General features: G+C 35.5%; 1 protein-coding gene across 1 annotated transcript in view; it reads right to left on the bottom strand.

Moving 5' to 3' along the window:
• Window positions 1-9,321: 9,321 nt before the first annotated feature.
• Window positions 9,322-15,548, bottom strand: part of LOC106879653 (protein mago nashi homolog) — a 7,968-nt gene continuing 1,741 nt past the window's right edge. The window contains exons 2-5 of the mRNA XM_014929318.2: window positions 13,835-13,893; window positions 11,723-11,833; window positions 10,282-10,364; window positions 9,322-9,540 (exon numbers count right to left, since the gene is read on the bottom strand). Of these exons, the coding sequence (XP_014784804.1) occupies window positions 9,441-9,540; window positions 10,282-10,364; window positions 11,723-11,833; window positions 13,835-13,893 (353 nt within the window). The 3' untranslated portion in view covers window positions 9,322-9,440. The remainder of the gene's footprint in view (window positions 9,541-10,281; window positions 10,365-11,722; window positions 11,834-13,834; window positions 13,894-15,548) is intronic.

The raw sequence follows: 15,548 nt of genomic DNA, 5'->3' as shown, positions 1-15,548 counted from the left end.
TTCTTAATTTCAATGTTTTTTTTAATAATTTCCTATTAATTTCAATTGAGACAATTGCAAATAATGATTTTAGTTTTTAACATGTATTTGGTGTGTATCAATTACATAAGATGTAATGGTAGTTTAAACAAATTGAACAAAGATCTGTTGGGATTATGACTCTCCCCACCTCCTTTCTTTCTAATTGTATCACATTTTAATTATTTCAGTTTACAGCTGATATAAATGTACTCGACAAATGTGCTGGAATCGTTAGAACATTGGGCAAAATGCTCAGCAGCATTCCTTGTGGCTCTTTGTTTTGGTTTCAAATCCTGCTGAAGGCAACTTTGTTTTTCATCCCTCCAGGGTTAATAAAAAAGTACCACAAATATGCACGTACACACACACACACACACAAGACAAGCTTCCATACAGTTTTCATTTACTAAATTCTCTTAAAGTGCATTGGATGGCTCACAACTATATCAAAAGTCTATTACCCAGGGTGCCTGAAACTGTGGTTGCAATACAAACTTCTTAATCACACAACCATGCCTCTTTCAATTTACTGCAGATACATAATTAATCGTAAATTCATATTTTATGATTCAGTCAAACAAATTTCAGGAACTCAACAGAACTGCCTCAACCTTCCCAAGCTTAGATTGAACCAGTGATCCTTGGATCCTCAGAATAACACTCTCTCTCTATAGAGCTACTTTAGTTCCCAGTGAGTGACTTAATAAATTGCAAAATATATATTCACTGTCATTAACCCCTTTCGTTATATTTCTGTTGAAACATGCTGCCATTATTTGAATTAATTTTCAAGATAAAGAATTTAGCAAATTAATTTTGTCGTTATTAAACTGGTGTTTGGAAAAGAAATTAATGTGAAATTTTGATGGATGGTTTTTAATTTAGGTTAGTTTAAAACTAGTTTCGTATCATAGACCCAAGGATGGTTTCTGGTGGGTTTTTATCAAAAAAGGTTTAAAGCCGTAAAAAGCATGACCCTTAAACTCAGTATTGCTTGTTACCTAATTTCGTAAATTTTTTTTTTCTTTTTTATGTATATCAATGCACAAAACAAAGTGCAGGCATGGCTGTGTGGTAAGAAGCTTGCTTTCCAACCACATGGTTGCAGGTTCAGTCTCAGTGAGTGGCACCTTGGGCAAGTGGCTTCTACTGTAGCATCAACGACCGAAGTCTTGCAAGTGGATTTAGTATACATGTGTGTTTGTGTTTGTCCCCTACCACTACATGACAACCAGTGTTTATACACCCATAATTTAGTGAGAAGTACCAGGTTTAAAAAAGAAAACTATAAATACTGGGGTGGATTCATTTGACTAAAAATTCTTGAAGGCAGTGCTCCAGTCTAATGGTTGAAACAAAAGATAAAAAATAAAATAGTACGAATCCATTTCTTTCAAGTTTTAATATTTTGTATGTGCCTCTTGATTTATTTTCTCTGGTAAAACAGAGAATTCCTGCAGCTGTTCCTTTCTTGTTTTGTGGTTGCATATCTCATAAACCTTGTTGCTCTGTTTTCTCTTGAAAACTCTTCATTTAGTGTATCTAGGGGAAGTCAGTGTAGTGAAAACCCAAATCTCTTTCAAGAGAACTTAGTTCTGTAAAATAATGGTAGGGAGTGGTTAATCAACCCCTAGTACTTGACAAGTATTTTATCATCCCCAAAATGATGAAAGCAGTATTGACTATGTGGGAATTAACCTCAAAATACAAAGAGCCTGAAGAAATAACACAAAGTATTTTATTTTCTGATGCTCTAATAATTTCAAATTTTAGCAAGAGGCTTGTAACTTTAGGGAAAAGGGTTAGTTGATTATATCGATCCCAGTATTTAAACAGTACTCTATTTTATGAACTCTCGAAAGGATGAAAAGTTGACAGCAGCAATATTTGAAGTCAGAACACAAAGAGGTGGAAGAAATACTGCTAAGCATTTTGTGTGTCACCTTAATAATGGTTTCAAATTTTGGCACAAGGCCAGCAATTTCGAGGGATGGAGTAAATTGATTACATTGAGCCAAGTGTTCAACTGGTACTTGCTAAGCTTTTTGCCTGGTCTGCTGATGATTCTACCAGCTTCTCTTAATAATGAAAAACTTGTTTGTTATGCAGTATTTCTATTGCATTCATTGGTAAATCGTTCTTCTCCATAGCATCCAGTATATTCTCCCTCAGCTATTTGTGCAAGTCTGTTTAAAATTATCTTTATCATGATGGACACTACCACATGATGAGTATGTGAATTATGGACTATTTAGCTACTAAACAAGCTTTATTGACTTGGTCAGCTGGATTCTTGCTACCGAGTTAACACTGGAATATTTCTTTCTTTAATCAGGAGTGGGGTTTGTAATTATTTGAAACAAATGAATTTTTAGATCAGGCTTTGAATTTAAAACCAAAATAAAACCCATAAAATAGTGAAGAGATTTTTAATTTGAAATTAAAACATTATTTGTAAGTTATTCAAAGAATTTTACATATGAAATCGTCCAAACCATCAAAAAGTAACCTGCTTAACCATTTTGCTTCCATATTTCTGTTGAAACAGATTGTCCTTTGTTCAATTAATTTAGAAAATGTTGAGGAATTTATGAAAATAACTTGGTGTTTGGAACATAACATGAAATTTTGATGGAGAGTTTTAATTAACATTACTTAAAAACAAAGCTTGTATCATAGAACCAGAGATGGTCTTGAGTGGATTGCTATCTTTAAGGTTAAAACATTTGAATTCTCTACTCTAACAGGACACAGATCTCATCTGTTTTGTTTACACTATGAAATTACTAAGTTAAAAATAATTAAAAATGCATGTATACACATGAAGAATGAAGTGAGTATAGTCTTACAGTTGTTTCTGTTTACTGTTTAAAGCAGCTTAACTCTTGATACCCAACCTGTCTGAGACTGTCCCTGGTCCTGTGATACAAACTTCCTGTTTTAAAGTGACCAACACTAAAATCTTCCAGCAAAATTCCCATGTTGATTTATGTTCCAAACACCAGCTGAATAATGGCAGTCATTTACTAAATTCTTCATAATTTTCAAAATTAACTGAAACAAAAACAATGTATTCAACAGAAATATGGTTGCAAAAGGATTTAAACTAATGCTAAGAATATAGCCAAACAAATCTGACTGACATTAATTATTCATAGTTAATTTCATCAACCACTCAGCTGTTGATCATCAAAAAAACTGTAATAAGCTTAAACCTTATTAACTCAATACAATTTGTTGTCTCATTTCTTACATATGTCTTTTAATTTAATTTATTTTTCTTTACAAATGAACACAAAATATTTCTCAGAAAACTGCTTTATTTGTTTTTCCTAGAGTAAAAATCTGTTTTCTCATAAGGGTAAATCTACCTCTTGTTATTTTCATTATCTGCAAGAAATTTGAAACTTGATACTTGTTGCTTGAAAATACCTCAAATATTGATGGGCCTCATGTTTTGAAAATAATTCCTCATGCATAAAAGTGAGATGGAAGCTGACTGGGACTCAACAAGTTATTTAAGAGGACCTTGGAATATATTGACAACATGCTGCAATGGCACATGTCTCTGCACATGACCTGACATAGAAATGCTACCAAATAAGGATGTTATCTTTGTCAGTAATTAAGTATATGATGAATATATTTTCTATACAAGTCACACAATGACATATTCACAATGCAATTTCAATATGTCGTTATATTGCATTGAATATAAATTACATATGGTAATTATCTGATGCAATGTCAACATTAACACCAAATGGTGTAGTAAACAACTTGAATTCACAGGAAAGCAAGCAAAAGTCAGCAGAAAGAGAGAACTTGTGTCCTAATTCACGGGCCACCTTCCTCAATATACCCTCCCCACACACACATACACCGTAGTTGAGGGGTTTTGCAAGTAACATGGTGAGTTTACTAGTGCTGGTGCCATGAAAAATAAACATCCTGTACACACTGTAAAGTGGTTGGTGTCAGAAAGGGCATCCAGCCATAGAAACCATGCTGAAACAGACATTGCTAGTTGATGTGGTTTCCTAGCTTGTCAGTTCATGTCAAACCGTCCAACCCATGCCAGCCTGGGTAAAAGGATGTTAAGTGACGAGTCACAAAATTGCCTGGATATTGTGATGTTTTTCTGGAAAATGTGCAATTTCCTTTCTGAATCTAGTCTTCTCACAATCGCAGCTTTCTTTCAAATGTTACAATATCACTGTATCTGCAGATTTTTTTTTTTCCCTGTCCGTAAAGTTCTGAATTCTAGTCATTTAAACGATTATCAATGTCCACAATACTAAGGCTGCAAACTAATCAAGATCACAGAAAAAAAAAAGTGGGGAAGCAATCACATTTTTGCCTTCAAAAAACATTGCTATCTCTTCATATAATATGAATACTCTCTCCAAGACTGACTCTCTGTTAAACTTCCAATGATTACTGGAACTGCTAATTTAATTTCTGAGACTAGATTGAATTCACTGTCTTCACAACAATGGCCATAAGTTGTTTTTTCTTTTTTTAAATTTCAAAGATTTAGCACATAATACCTCTTGAGGGATGGCAATGATTTAAAACTAGTTTCTGTGTGATTTCAAGGCTTTCGTCCTTGTAACAATGCAACGATGCCTTTTACCCTTCTTGCCATCACTGGCGCCCCATAAATTGTGAAACCATTTAGCTTTGACACTTCAGGTTTTGTTTTTGACATCATTTTTCAACAAAGCTTCAAAAATATCAGCTTCACTAATTATATTCAAAGGAATTGAAGAAATCTTTTTTTCAAAAATTTGAAGAATTAACCTTGCTCTAGACATAAAAAAACCCCCCAGCCCAAAACTCAATTATTACAACCATCCTACAAACCAATTTCAACAGCTATCATTTCTTCAACTCACCATGACAGTGTTGTTTCAGAAAGGTTGAGAGATGAAAATATTTCTTTTCAGGACAATCAATATCCACCACTGCCAATAAACATGCTTTGATAAACCCCACCAATTATAAAAGAAATGCAACTATTTCCTTTGTTAATTCCACTTTTTTCCTGACAAAAAAAATTCTGTTTCTTTTTAAAACTAGCTTTCAGTTATTCACCTTCTTTTTTCCCTGCCTGTCCAGTAAACTTGCTAAAATTTCCACTATGGCAGGTCTTGTAATGTTGCCTGATACTTGCCACCCTTCTTGCACCACCATATTTTCCAGGTAAATGTGTCACAGTGATATCCAGGTGTAGTTAATGAAATAACCTAGTGTCCGTACACCTTCAATATTTCAGCACTCAGCACCTACCTGCCTTTGTTTTGTACTCAATTGCCATGGAAATTTTTTTCTTTTTTTTGCTTTAATATTTTGAAAGTTGAGCTATTCAACAAGTATTGTAGCACATATAAATACCCAATTCATCTGATATCCTGTTATAGAAAGTGATGTTAAGAACTTGCATGAGATATCCCTATTAATGTGTGATATCTCTGTTGAAATACACTGCTTTGTTACAATTAATTTTGAAAATAATGAAGACTATAGTAAATTAACTTTGAAATTATTAAACTGGTGTTTGGAACATAAATTAACATGAAATTTTGAGGAAGATTTTATTGTAGTTTACTTTAAAACAGCAAGTTAGTATCATAAAACGAGAGACAATCTCAAGTGGGTTGGTATCAAAAGGGTTAAATCAGACCCTACCATCATTGGATGATTTAGTCTGGGATTTATTGTAATTAAATAAAAAATGACTGGATGGTCATAGTTGGGATGCCTTTGAACATAGGTTTGCTTAACTCTTTTGTTATCATATTTCTGTTGTAATACGTTTTTTTTTTTTTTTTTTTTTTTTTTTTGGTTCAATTAATTTTGATAACAAGGAATTTAGTAAATTAATTCTGTTCTTATTAAGATGTAGTTTGGATCATAGATTAACATGAAATTCTGATGGCAGTTTGGTATGAAAAGGGCTAACCTGAATCTGAAGGAGCATCACTTAAAGACGCTCAATCCTAAATATTCCTTGCAAATCATTTGAATATATATTTTTTTCTTTGAACAGATATTTAGAATGGATTCCTTGTTAAAACACAGTGATGCTGTTTCTCATACGAGTCTGAACAAATCCTCATTAAAAACACCCACTGAGAATCTAATAATACATATAACTAGAGCAGCTAGTAAATATTAATAAGGTAGTCTTTCCTCTCATGATTCTTTGGGACAATGTAACCAGACACCATTCATGATCCATCAGTGAAGTCAAATGAAATATTTAGAATAAAGCAAAATTCTTTGTAAGTCAGATAAACACACTACCCCACTATTTCCACACTGACCATGGGTTGCCTACTCCTGATTTAAAAATAAAATTTAATGAAATGGAAAGAAGGTATTTTGAAGCAGGGGTTGGCAAACTTATATCAATGATAGGTTATCAACTCCCAAATGTAAATTTACAAAATAAAAATTAATTTAAAGAAATTTAATGAAACTGATAAAGAACAATAAAAATTCAGGGATATTGTATTGATATAATTGAAATATTTAATATGAAATATGTGTTCAGTGAATACTAGTTATTACATCGATATTTGATTGGAAATTAGTGAGTTTCAGCCTTAAATTATCCACACTATTCCAGATTCAGTTTGTTCATAATTCAATATCCTTAACCTTTAGCTTTTAATTTGGCCCAAATATTTTACCCATTTTATGTTCAAATTGGCCAGATCTGGCCTATCACACCTACTTGCAATGTCATTCTAACAATAATCACATCATTGAAATATCTAAGCTACAAAATAATGCAGGATTAATTCAAAACAATGTGAATAAATAAACATTACATTTGACAGAATAATTTGAACACTAAAGGGTTGATGCTCAAAATCATTTCAGGTGTTTATCAACCCCATGACTAGCCACATACACACCTGGGGGCCAATATTGACTACTTTGCCAACTCCAGTTTTAAAGTTTATATTATAGACAGCAAGAGAATAGTATACTAACTAAATGCCATGTAGAATATAAATTGTCTGCTGTATCCTGTCCTTTTGTATTGGAAATATTTGCTATATTTCTTTGTGTTAATTGGAATAAAACAGATTTCATTCTTCACCAACCAGCTTTGCTCACCTCAACTAAAACATTTCAACACAATTTTCTATTTGATTCTCGTTATCTGCTGCTAATTGCGCTTCTGTTGTTGCTAACGTTTGGCTCGGCAGTTTTAATGCCGACACCAACTCTATGTACATAAAACACAATGATTATGATTAATTATGGTGATGATGATGATGGCTCTGGGTCACTTTTCAGCTGGCCTACTATGCCCCTTTGTTACCTTAGAGATTTCTTTTAGAATTTCTCTAAGAATCGTACAAAACTATCAGTAATATAATTAAATATCACCAACTGGTCTTATATTGAAATAAATTCTTATGGAAAAACTACTTTTACATTGTTATTGTTCGTTTTTTGTTTTGCCTTTCTGCTGTTGAATATTTAACCTGTTTTCTTTTCAGACATTACAAAAGAAAATCCTTCAACACTTTCATCCTTGTGTTTGCACGATTATTCAGGTTTCGTTTGTGCTTCTGTTTCTCTCCATTTACAGGCAGAACTGTTTGGTGAAGAACTTTGCTTCCCAACTACATGCTTTTTTAGTTCAGTCCTATAGGCAAGTGTCCTCTACTGTAACCCCAGCTGATCGAAGCCTTATGAGCAGATTCGGTAGGCAGAATCTGAAAGAAGCCTGTCCTTGTCTTAACATTGTCTGATAGTTGTAAACAAGTGTCGTTCATTTTCAATATTCTGCAAAAATATGTCTGGCCATTTGGAAATGAGAAACAGATGAGGGATCTGCAACAGGAATGATATCCGGCCATAAGAAAATTACTTTAATAAACTCTATCTGCCCCAAGCAAGCATGGAAAAGTGAACACTAAAATTACGAGGATGCTGGTTCTATGAGTTCCATGTGACACACAAAGCCTTGATACAACTTGTCATGGGGCAGGTTTCTGTTTCAATACTGAACTTCTAAGGAAATCAAATCTCTCCCATTCATTAGGAGTGATTTGAATTGAGCTCATCAAAGTAATGAAACACTCTTTACATTACTGAGTTATCTCATCATCCTATGGTCCCTTTAAGTAAGCTCAACCATGGAATTAAATAGCTTTGATCACACAAACAAAACAGTTGTGTCTATGACCAAAGTGCTTCTCTATCTTATGCACCCAGGTTTGGTTGTTCAGTGAAGAAGTTGCCTTCACAACCACATAGTTTCAAGTTCAGTCCCATGGCACCACAAGGAATTGTCTTCTACTACTGTCCCAGGTTGACCAAAGCCCTGTGATTAGATTTGGTAGACAGAAACTGAGAAGTTTGTTGTGTATGAATATAACATGTTTGTGTGACTATTTTCATTTGGCTTCTTAAAAAATCAGGAGCTACAAGCAGTGATGTTGTTGTTTTTCCTGTCAACAAATCATTTGTTGGCTTTGTGCTTTTGAAGGCAAACCAAGTAAGGTGCTACCCCTCTGGACTGACTCTCGTGCCAGTGGCACGTAAAAAGCACCATCTGAATGTGGCCGATGTCAGTACCCACTGACTGGCTCCCAAGCTGCTGGCATGTAAAAAGCACCATCCGAACGTAGCCAATGCAGTACCCCCTGACTGGCCCCCATGCTGGTGGCATGTAAAAAGCATTATTTGAACGTGATCAATGCCAGGCTTGCCTGTGGCACATAAAAAGCACCCACTACACTCTCTGAGTGGTTGGCGTTAGGAAGGGCACCCAGCTGTAGGACCATTGCCTGATCAGATTGGAACCTGGTGCAGCCTTCTGGCTTTCCAGACCTCAGTCAAACCGTCCAAACTATGCCAGCATGGAAAACGGATGTTAAACGATGATGATGATTGACATATTAAAGTTTTGACATCAAGCAGCTGACTTGATAGAAGCCCACAAGATTATCCACTCACTTTCCAAAAACAACTGGCCACCTTTTTGAATTCAGTACTTCTACCATTTTATGGACCATTGAGTAGTAAATTCCTTACCACACAGCCACACTTGCACCTATGTTTAGGTTTTGTTTGCATTGTGTTGCACTCATTTAGATTCCATAACTTTGCAGTTAAATAAAACAAGTATTGAGGTTAATATGACTGACAGGAACCTTTGAAAGCAACAGCATGGCCACAGTCCAAAGACTGATCAATAGAAGAATACATAAAAATATTAAAGTTAAAACAAATCAATCATATATGTCAAATAATTAAAAAAGAAATTAGAAGTTTGTTCCTGGCTAATATATAATATTTAATATTAAAAATTAATGCAAAATTGTTCAGAAAATGAGAAGTGAAATTATTTTACATGACAAAAATGGTTTGGTTCCATAGTGGTGGTGATGTTAGATGGGTTTAATCTTGAAATGGAGTCCAATGAGAGAAAAGACGAGACACTTCAGATCTTGGACCAAGTAGTAAAATATTCGCAGTCCCTCAGGATCCCTGCAAAGAAAAAGAACACATTTAATTTAGAAAATCAATGATGTTTACTAAATAAAACAAGTCCCAATTATCTGTGTAGTCTTTTTATTTATGTCCTGGTATAAGTATAAAGAAGATGGCATCTTAACCCTTATGATACCAACCTGCCTGAGACCACCCCAGGTTCAATGATACAAACTTTTTATTTTAAAATGATCTAAATTAAAAACCTTCCATCAAAATTTGAGGTGGCTTTTAGCCAAGTGTTTGGGGATTAAAATATGACAGAGGGACAAGCACAGGTGTCTCGCAGTAGAAGAGATACCCGGCTACCTTGCATTATATAAGGGTAAGAAGTAGTAATTGGCATGAAGATAAAGAAGATGGTTGTGATAGGGTGCCAGAGCAAACCCTTAAGGAACAAAAGAGGATTGGTATGGAATAATAAAATTAAAGAATGAAAAACAATAAAAATGATCAGCTAATCTTTATTTCCAACTTGACATGGATGCTCCTGTTAGAACACCAAACAAATACTGCATTGTTAGCCTTGAGAGGTTCTCTATTTTAAGCGTTTGGTAGATGCACCAAGTGCATATAAGAAAGGATCTTTCAAAGCTAATAATGCAGTTTTCAGTATTCTAACAGGGGCACCTATGTTAATTTGGATATGCAGATTACCTTTTGGTAGTAATAATATTTCTGTTGCTAATAATTATTAAATGATTAGACATAAAGTAGATTTTAATAAAGTGAACCTACTTGCTTTGGTTAACATCAACTAAGGAACCAATTTTAGAAGTTGTAAATGATATATGCTCATCGCCAATGACAATCTCAAGTTCCTTTAAAAAAAGAGAAAAAGATTAAATGTAAAAGATTAAAATATGAGTATGTGTTTTACATACATTAAAGATCCTGTTTTTATACATACACCATCATCATTACTTTAGCATCCACTTTTCTGTTCTTGCATGGGTCCTGGTTATCTATGGCCAGATATATTCTCAAAGAAGTGGAAACGAGAGACAAAACTTGTATGATAGTGATGTTTGATTATGACTGATGTGATGTCCAGACAAGGTGACATAAAACACACAAATATACATATATACGATGGACTTCTTTTAATTTCCATCAATTAAATCCATCAAACGGCTTTGGTTGGCCCAGGGCTGTAGCAGAGGACATCCCAGGTGCCCCACAGGGGGACTAAACATGAAATTGTGTGGTTGGAAAGTAAACTGCTTAAATGCACAGCCATGCTTGCACATTATATATATATAAATAAATAAATGGAACAGAAACACAATAGAGGACAATAAAAACATTCGGACAGATAGGCGATACAAAGGCAGACAAGAGAAACAACAATTAGAAGGACAGGCAGATGGTTCAATCTGGTTGCCCCCCAAAAGTCTAAGCGAAGAACATTAGACCCCGTTGTAAGAAAGCTAGTGAATGTGTATGACAACAAAAACAAAAAAGCAGAGAACATGGTACACAATTATGAATACAAACAAAAAGAAATAACAATAGGTGTCTTTCAACTGAGAACAAATCAAATTGATATATATATATATATATATATATATTGTTTCATATGTAATAAGAACGATTTTTAAAAATGGTTTTAGCATCAGTCCCACTGTGCAGCACCCTGGATCATCTATGCTTTGTGAGTGAATTTGGTAAACAGAAACTATACAAAGTCCATTACACACACACACATCCATGGACATGGGTATTGTGGTGTGCTTACATTCTGCTTCATAACATGAAGGGTGCAGAGTTAAACACAGTAATGTTTGTTGGTGTTAGCTGCAAACAAATCATTCTGCAACTCTGTCCTTTTGAAGTCATTTGAATTAAAAAAAAACTTTAAAAAAAAAAACCCTTACTTGAAAAATAGATAAGGGTTAGTGACAGCAAGAGCATCCAGTTGTAAAACATTACCTCGGTATACATTCACTGGATCCATGCTTGCATAAAAAAATGGACTTAAAATAAACAAACACAAAAGTTTTAAATATCTTTGACATATTCTGAGGTGAAAGACTTTCATTTTAAAGTCCTTGACAATGATACAATACTGAATGCAGTAGAAAAGAGGAAGGGCTGATTCAGCTAATGTACTTAGAAGTCCCACACAATGTGAAATGGAGTCAAGAAGAGGGATGGCTGATTTCTTAAAAGGACACACCTGTCGGCCAACCCTGTCTGGTGAGGGCCACAATTCATCATCTTCACGCATTACTTCAGAATCTTCAATAATTCTTTTTAATTCTTCCATCACTGACTTATGTACGTAAGCCTAAATAATAAACAAAAACAAAAATTTACATAAACTTTTACATTTTTTTGATAAATCAGTAAAATTATTCTGAAGTCACTGAATATCAGTGATGTAAATTACAGAAAAAGAGAGAGAAAAACATTGAAACATGTAGGTACGAACTGCAATATATCATTGTAAAAGAAAATTTGTTTTAAAATTTATCCAAATCTTTGTGGTTAAGAAGTTTGTTTTGCAACAACATAGTTCTTGGTTCAATTACACTGTGTGGCAGATTATGTTGTAGTTTCAAGTTAACCAACTAAGACAAAGGTCTATACACACACACTAACAAAAGCATGTGTGTGTGTGTAGTTTTTGTCTCTGTCCACTTATGTTTGTGTTTACATGTAAAAAGCACCCACTGCACTCTTGGAGTGGTTGGCAATAGGAAGGGTATCCAGCTGCAAAAACTTTGCCAGATCCGATTGGAGCCTGGTACAGCCTTCTGGCTTGTCAGTCCTCAGTCAAACCGTCCAACTCATGCCAGCATGGAAAGCAGACGTTAAACAACGATGATGATCCTGGCCCTCCCTCTGTCCTCTCCTTCACTTTATCCTCTATCACAAAATGAAATAAATGGATGCAGCTGTTTGGACGCAGGCAACTTAGCACAGCCTGATTGGACATTCAATCTATTTTGATGACAGTACATTTTGGCACTGGAAGCAAACACACAGACAGATAGATAGAGAGAGAGAGATTACACATATATACAAACATAACTAGATGCTCACACATGTAAACAGAGAGACAGTGAAAGATTAAAAAATCTGATGTCAAATAAGTCAACATCAGAACAGTGATGTCAACTAGGTAATGCCAAAATATCTCCCACCCCTTCCTCTTGCTCCTTTTCACCCACACATCATGATTCTACTTCTGTTCTCACCATCTCCTAAATCATTCTATCCTCTTGCTCACACCACCTACATGATACACACTTGTTTCAGAATATTGAATACCCTTATCATTCATTGAAGAAAGGAGTTTGGTTCAAGAACAGACTAGACATATCTACCTCTGTAGTGCTGGTGTCATGAAAAATTAAAATGACCCCAGCACACTCTGTGAAGTTTAAGGCCAAGTGGGTCTTTTAGTCTTGTTGAGGAGATGACAATTCCCTGGTGACAATGCCAAGAAAAACAATACCCAATACCCCCTATAAAGCAGTTGGCATTAGGAAAGGCATCTAACTGGAGAAACAAAGCCCAAAATAAAACTTGTGATGGAGATGCAGTCCTCCAACCTATCTAGATGAGCAGTAGAACATTTTCACAGAAATCTCTACTCTTTTAAACAGCAAGGAATCAATTACAATACAGATCAGCTGATAATGAATAATTCCACATAACCCTGAAACAACTTAAAGAAGGATTAAGATTTCTTCACAACAAAAAGTAGGGGGTCAAAGCTAATAAGACAATACATATGATAATTTAACAATAAACAAAGTTCTATCCATATATATTTAGTCTCCTTGTGAATTCTTGGCCTCATAAGGGCCTCACCAGTAGCTTAGGAAGTTTGAAATGATTTATTTCATGATATTGAACTTATCAGGATTAATTCACCAAACCTGAGATTAAGTAGTGGATGGAGATTAATTAAATATGCAAAGAAAACCATGCTAAGCACAACTCATTTACATAATGGAAAGAAGTTGGACAGCTCAGAAATAATTTACATGGGTTTTGAACAAATAAATATAATTGGAGTAAAACATGTAATACCAGTGTGAAATTGAACCCAGGACATCTTTGGCAGGAGAGATGAGTGAATCTTGATGAATTGTTAAATAAAACTGGCTAGTTTGACCCTCATCCTTAACTGCATCCCACCCCACACCAAATCTTTTACGGACCTAATTTCACAGGGAGTCTAAATACACCTAAGGATATGGCTGTGTGTATACAGATTCACTGCTAACCCACACTGTATTGATTATTCCAGACATTTTTAATGATTTAGTGTACTTACTTCTTTCCTAATCATAGTATCATTTTTGTAATTGGAGTTGTTGGCATAGCGCAGTTTACCTGAAAATAGAAATGTTTAAATAAATGGTTAGTCTTTGTTTAGGTAGAGAAAAGTAAGAGAAATATCACAGAACAATATATGTGTGTGTGTGTGTATACACACACAGGTACAGCCATGATTGTGTGGTTAAGAAGTTCACCTCAGAACCACATGGTTTTAGGTTCAGTTCTATTCCATGGACACCACTGGCTTGTGTCCTATATGATACCCATGGGTCAATATCTTGGTAGATGGAAACTGAAGAAGCCCGTTATGTGTGTGTGTGTGTGTGTGTGTGTGTTCATATTACTTCTTGTCTTTATTTGTTTCTAAGTTCACTGTAAACAATAGCTTCACTGTTGTTTACAGAGGATGCCATCTACTTGCAGTCTACAACAAAAGCATATCTGGGTTGCTCATCATCCAATGGGCAACGGGATTCTTACTTTGTTTGGAAACAGGTGAGAGGTGGTGTCAGGAGGGGTGTGTCTCAGCAAAGAAAACTCAGTTCCAACATAATCTTGTTTGATCCATGCAAGCATTGAAAGATGATGTTGCTGATGAATGACTGAATGAATGATTGATTGATTGATTAATGGATAGATGGCTGTATGCATGTAGATTCATTTGTTTGAAACTAATAACTCAGTTTATCACAACTCTGGGTTGCTCACATACTTGTGTTGGTTTTATCACACATCAAGAAACTGAGAGTGAATTGTCAGCTGTAAATAAATACTCCCAACCAAACGTGTCTTGTGTACTTTCTCCAGGTCAACAGACCCCCAAAACAACATCTTTCTTATGTCCCTATTCTTCTCCTGTGACCACCTCCATTCCTCTCCCTGACGTAAATCCAAAGTGCATTTCAGTTTTCACTTTCTTCTTTATATCACTTTCTCTAGCAATTGTTCCAATAACTTAACTGCTCCAGAGAAGCCATGGTCCAGGGAGTCGTCTCTCCCTTTAATCCAGTGCTCTGCAGACTTTTTTCACTTGCAGTTGATGCCAGGTCCGCCACACTGGCTCTCGTGCCAGTGGCACATAAAGGCACCATCTGAATGTGGTTGATGCCAGGTCCGCCTGAATGGCTCCCATGCCAATGGCACATAAAAAGCACCAACCGATCATGGCCAATGCCAATACCCACTGACTAGCTCTTGTGCCTGTGGCACGTAAAAAGTGCCATCCTAACGTGATCGATGCCAGGCCCGCCTGGCTGGGGACACGTAAAAAGCACCCACTACACTCTCAGAGTAGTAGGTGTTAGGAAGAACAGATCAGACTGCCAAATCAGATTGGAGCCTGGTGCAGCCGCTGGTTCTCCAGACCTCAGTCTAACCAACCACCCAACCCATGCCAGCATGGAAAACGGACGTTAAACGATGATGATGATAGTACACTTATATTCTTTTCAAAACTCAGCAGCACACCTGAACTAAAAATATAACTAGAAGTATGGGGAAAAAATCATATTCAGGTTACACTGTGGCACACCTAGCATCGTCTTGTGGCACACCGGTTGTGGAGCACCGCTTTAACCCATTAGCATTTAAACTGGCCACATCCAGCCCAAATATTCAGCTCATTTTATGTTCAAACAGGTCACATGGTTGCAATACAAGCTTCTTAACCAAACAGTTATGTCTGCATCTGCATTGTAGGTAATTTAACA

The sequence above is a fragment of the Octopus bimaculoides genome, chromosome 10, assembly GCF_001194135.2.
Source record: "Octopus bimaculoides isolate UCB-OBI-ISO-001 chromosome 10, ASM119413v2, whole genome shotgun sequence".
NCBI lineage: Eukaryota > Metazoa > Mollusca > Cephalopoda > Octopoda > Octopodidae > Octopus > Octopus bimaculoides.
Note: the sequence above shows the minus strand (reverse complement) of the source record. Positions and strands in the feature narration are given on the sequence as shown.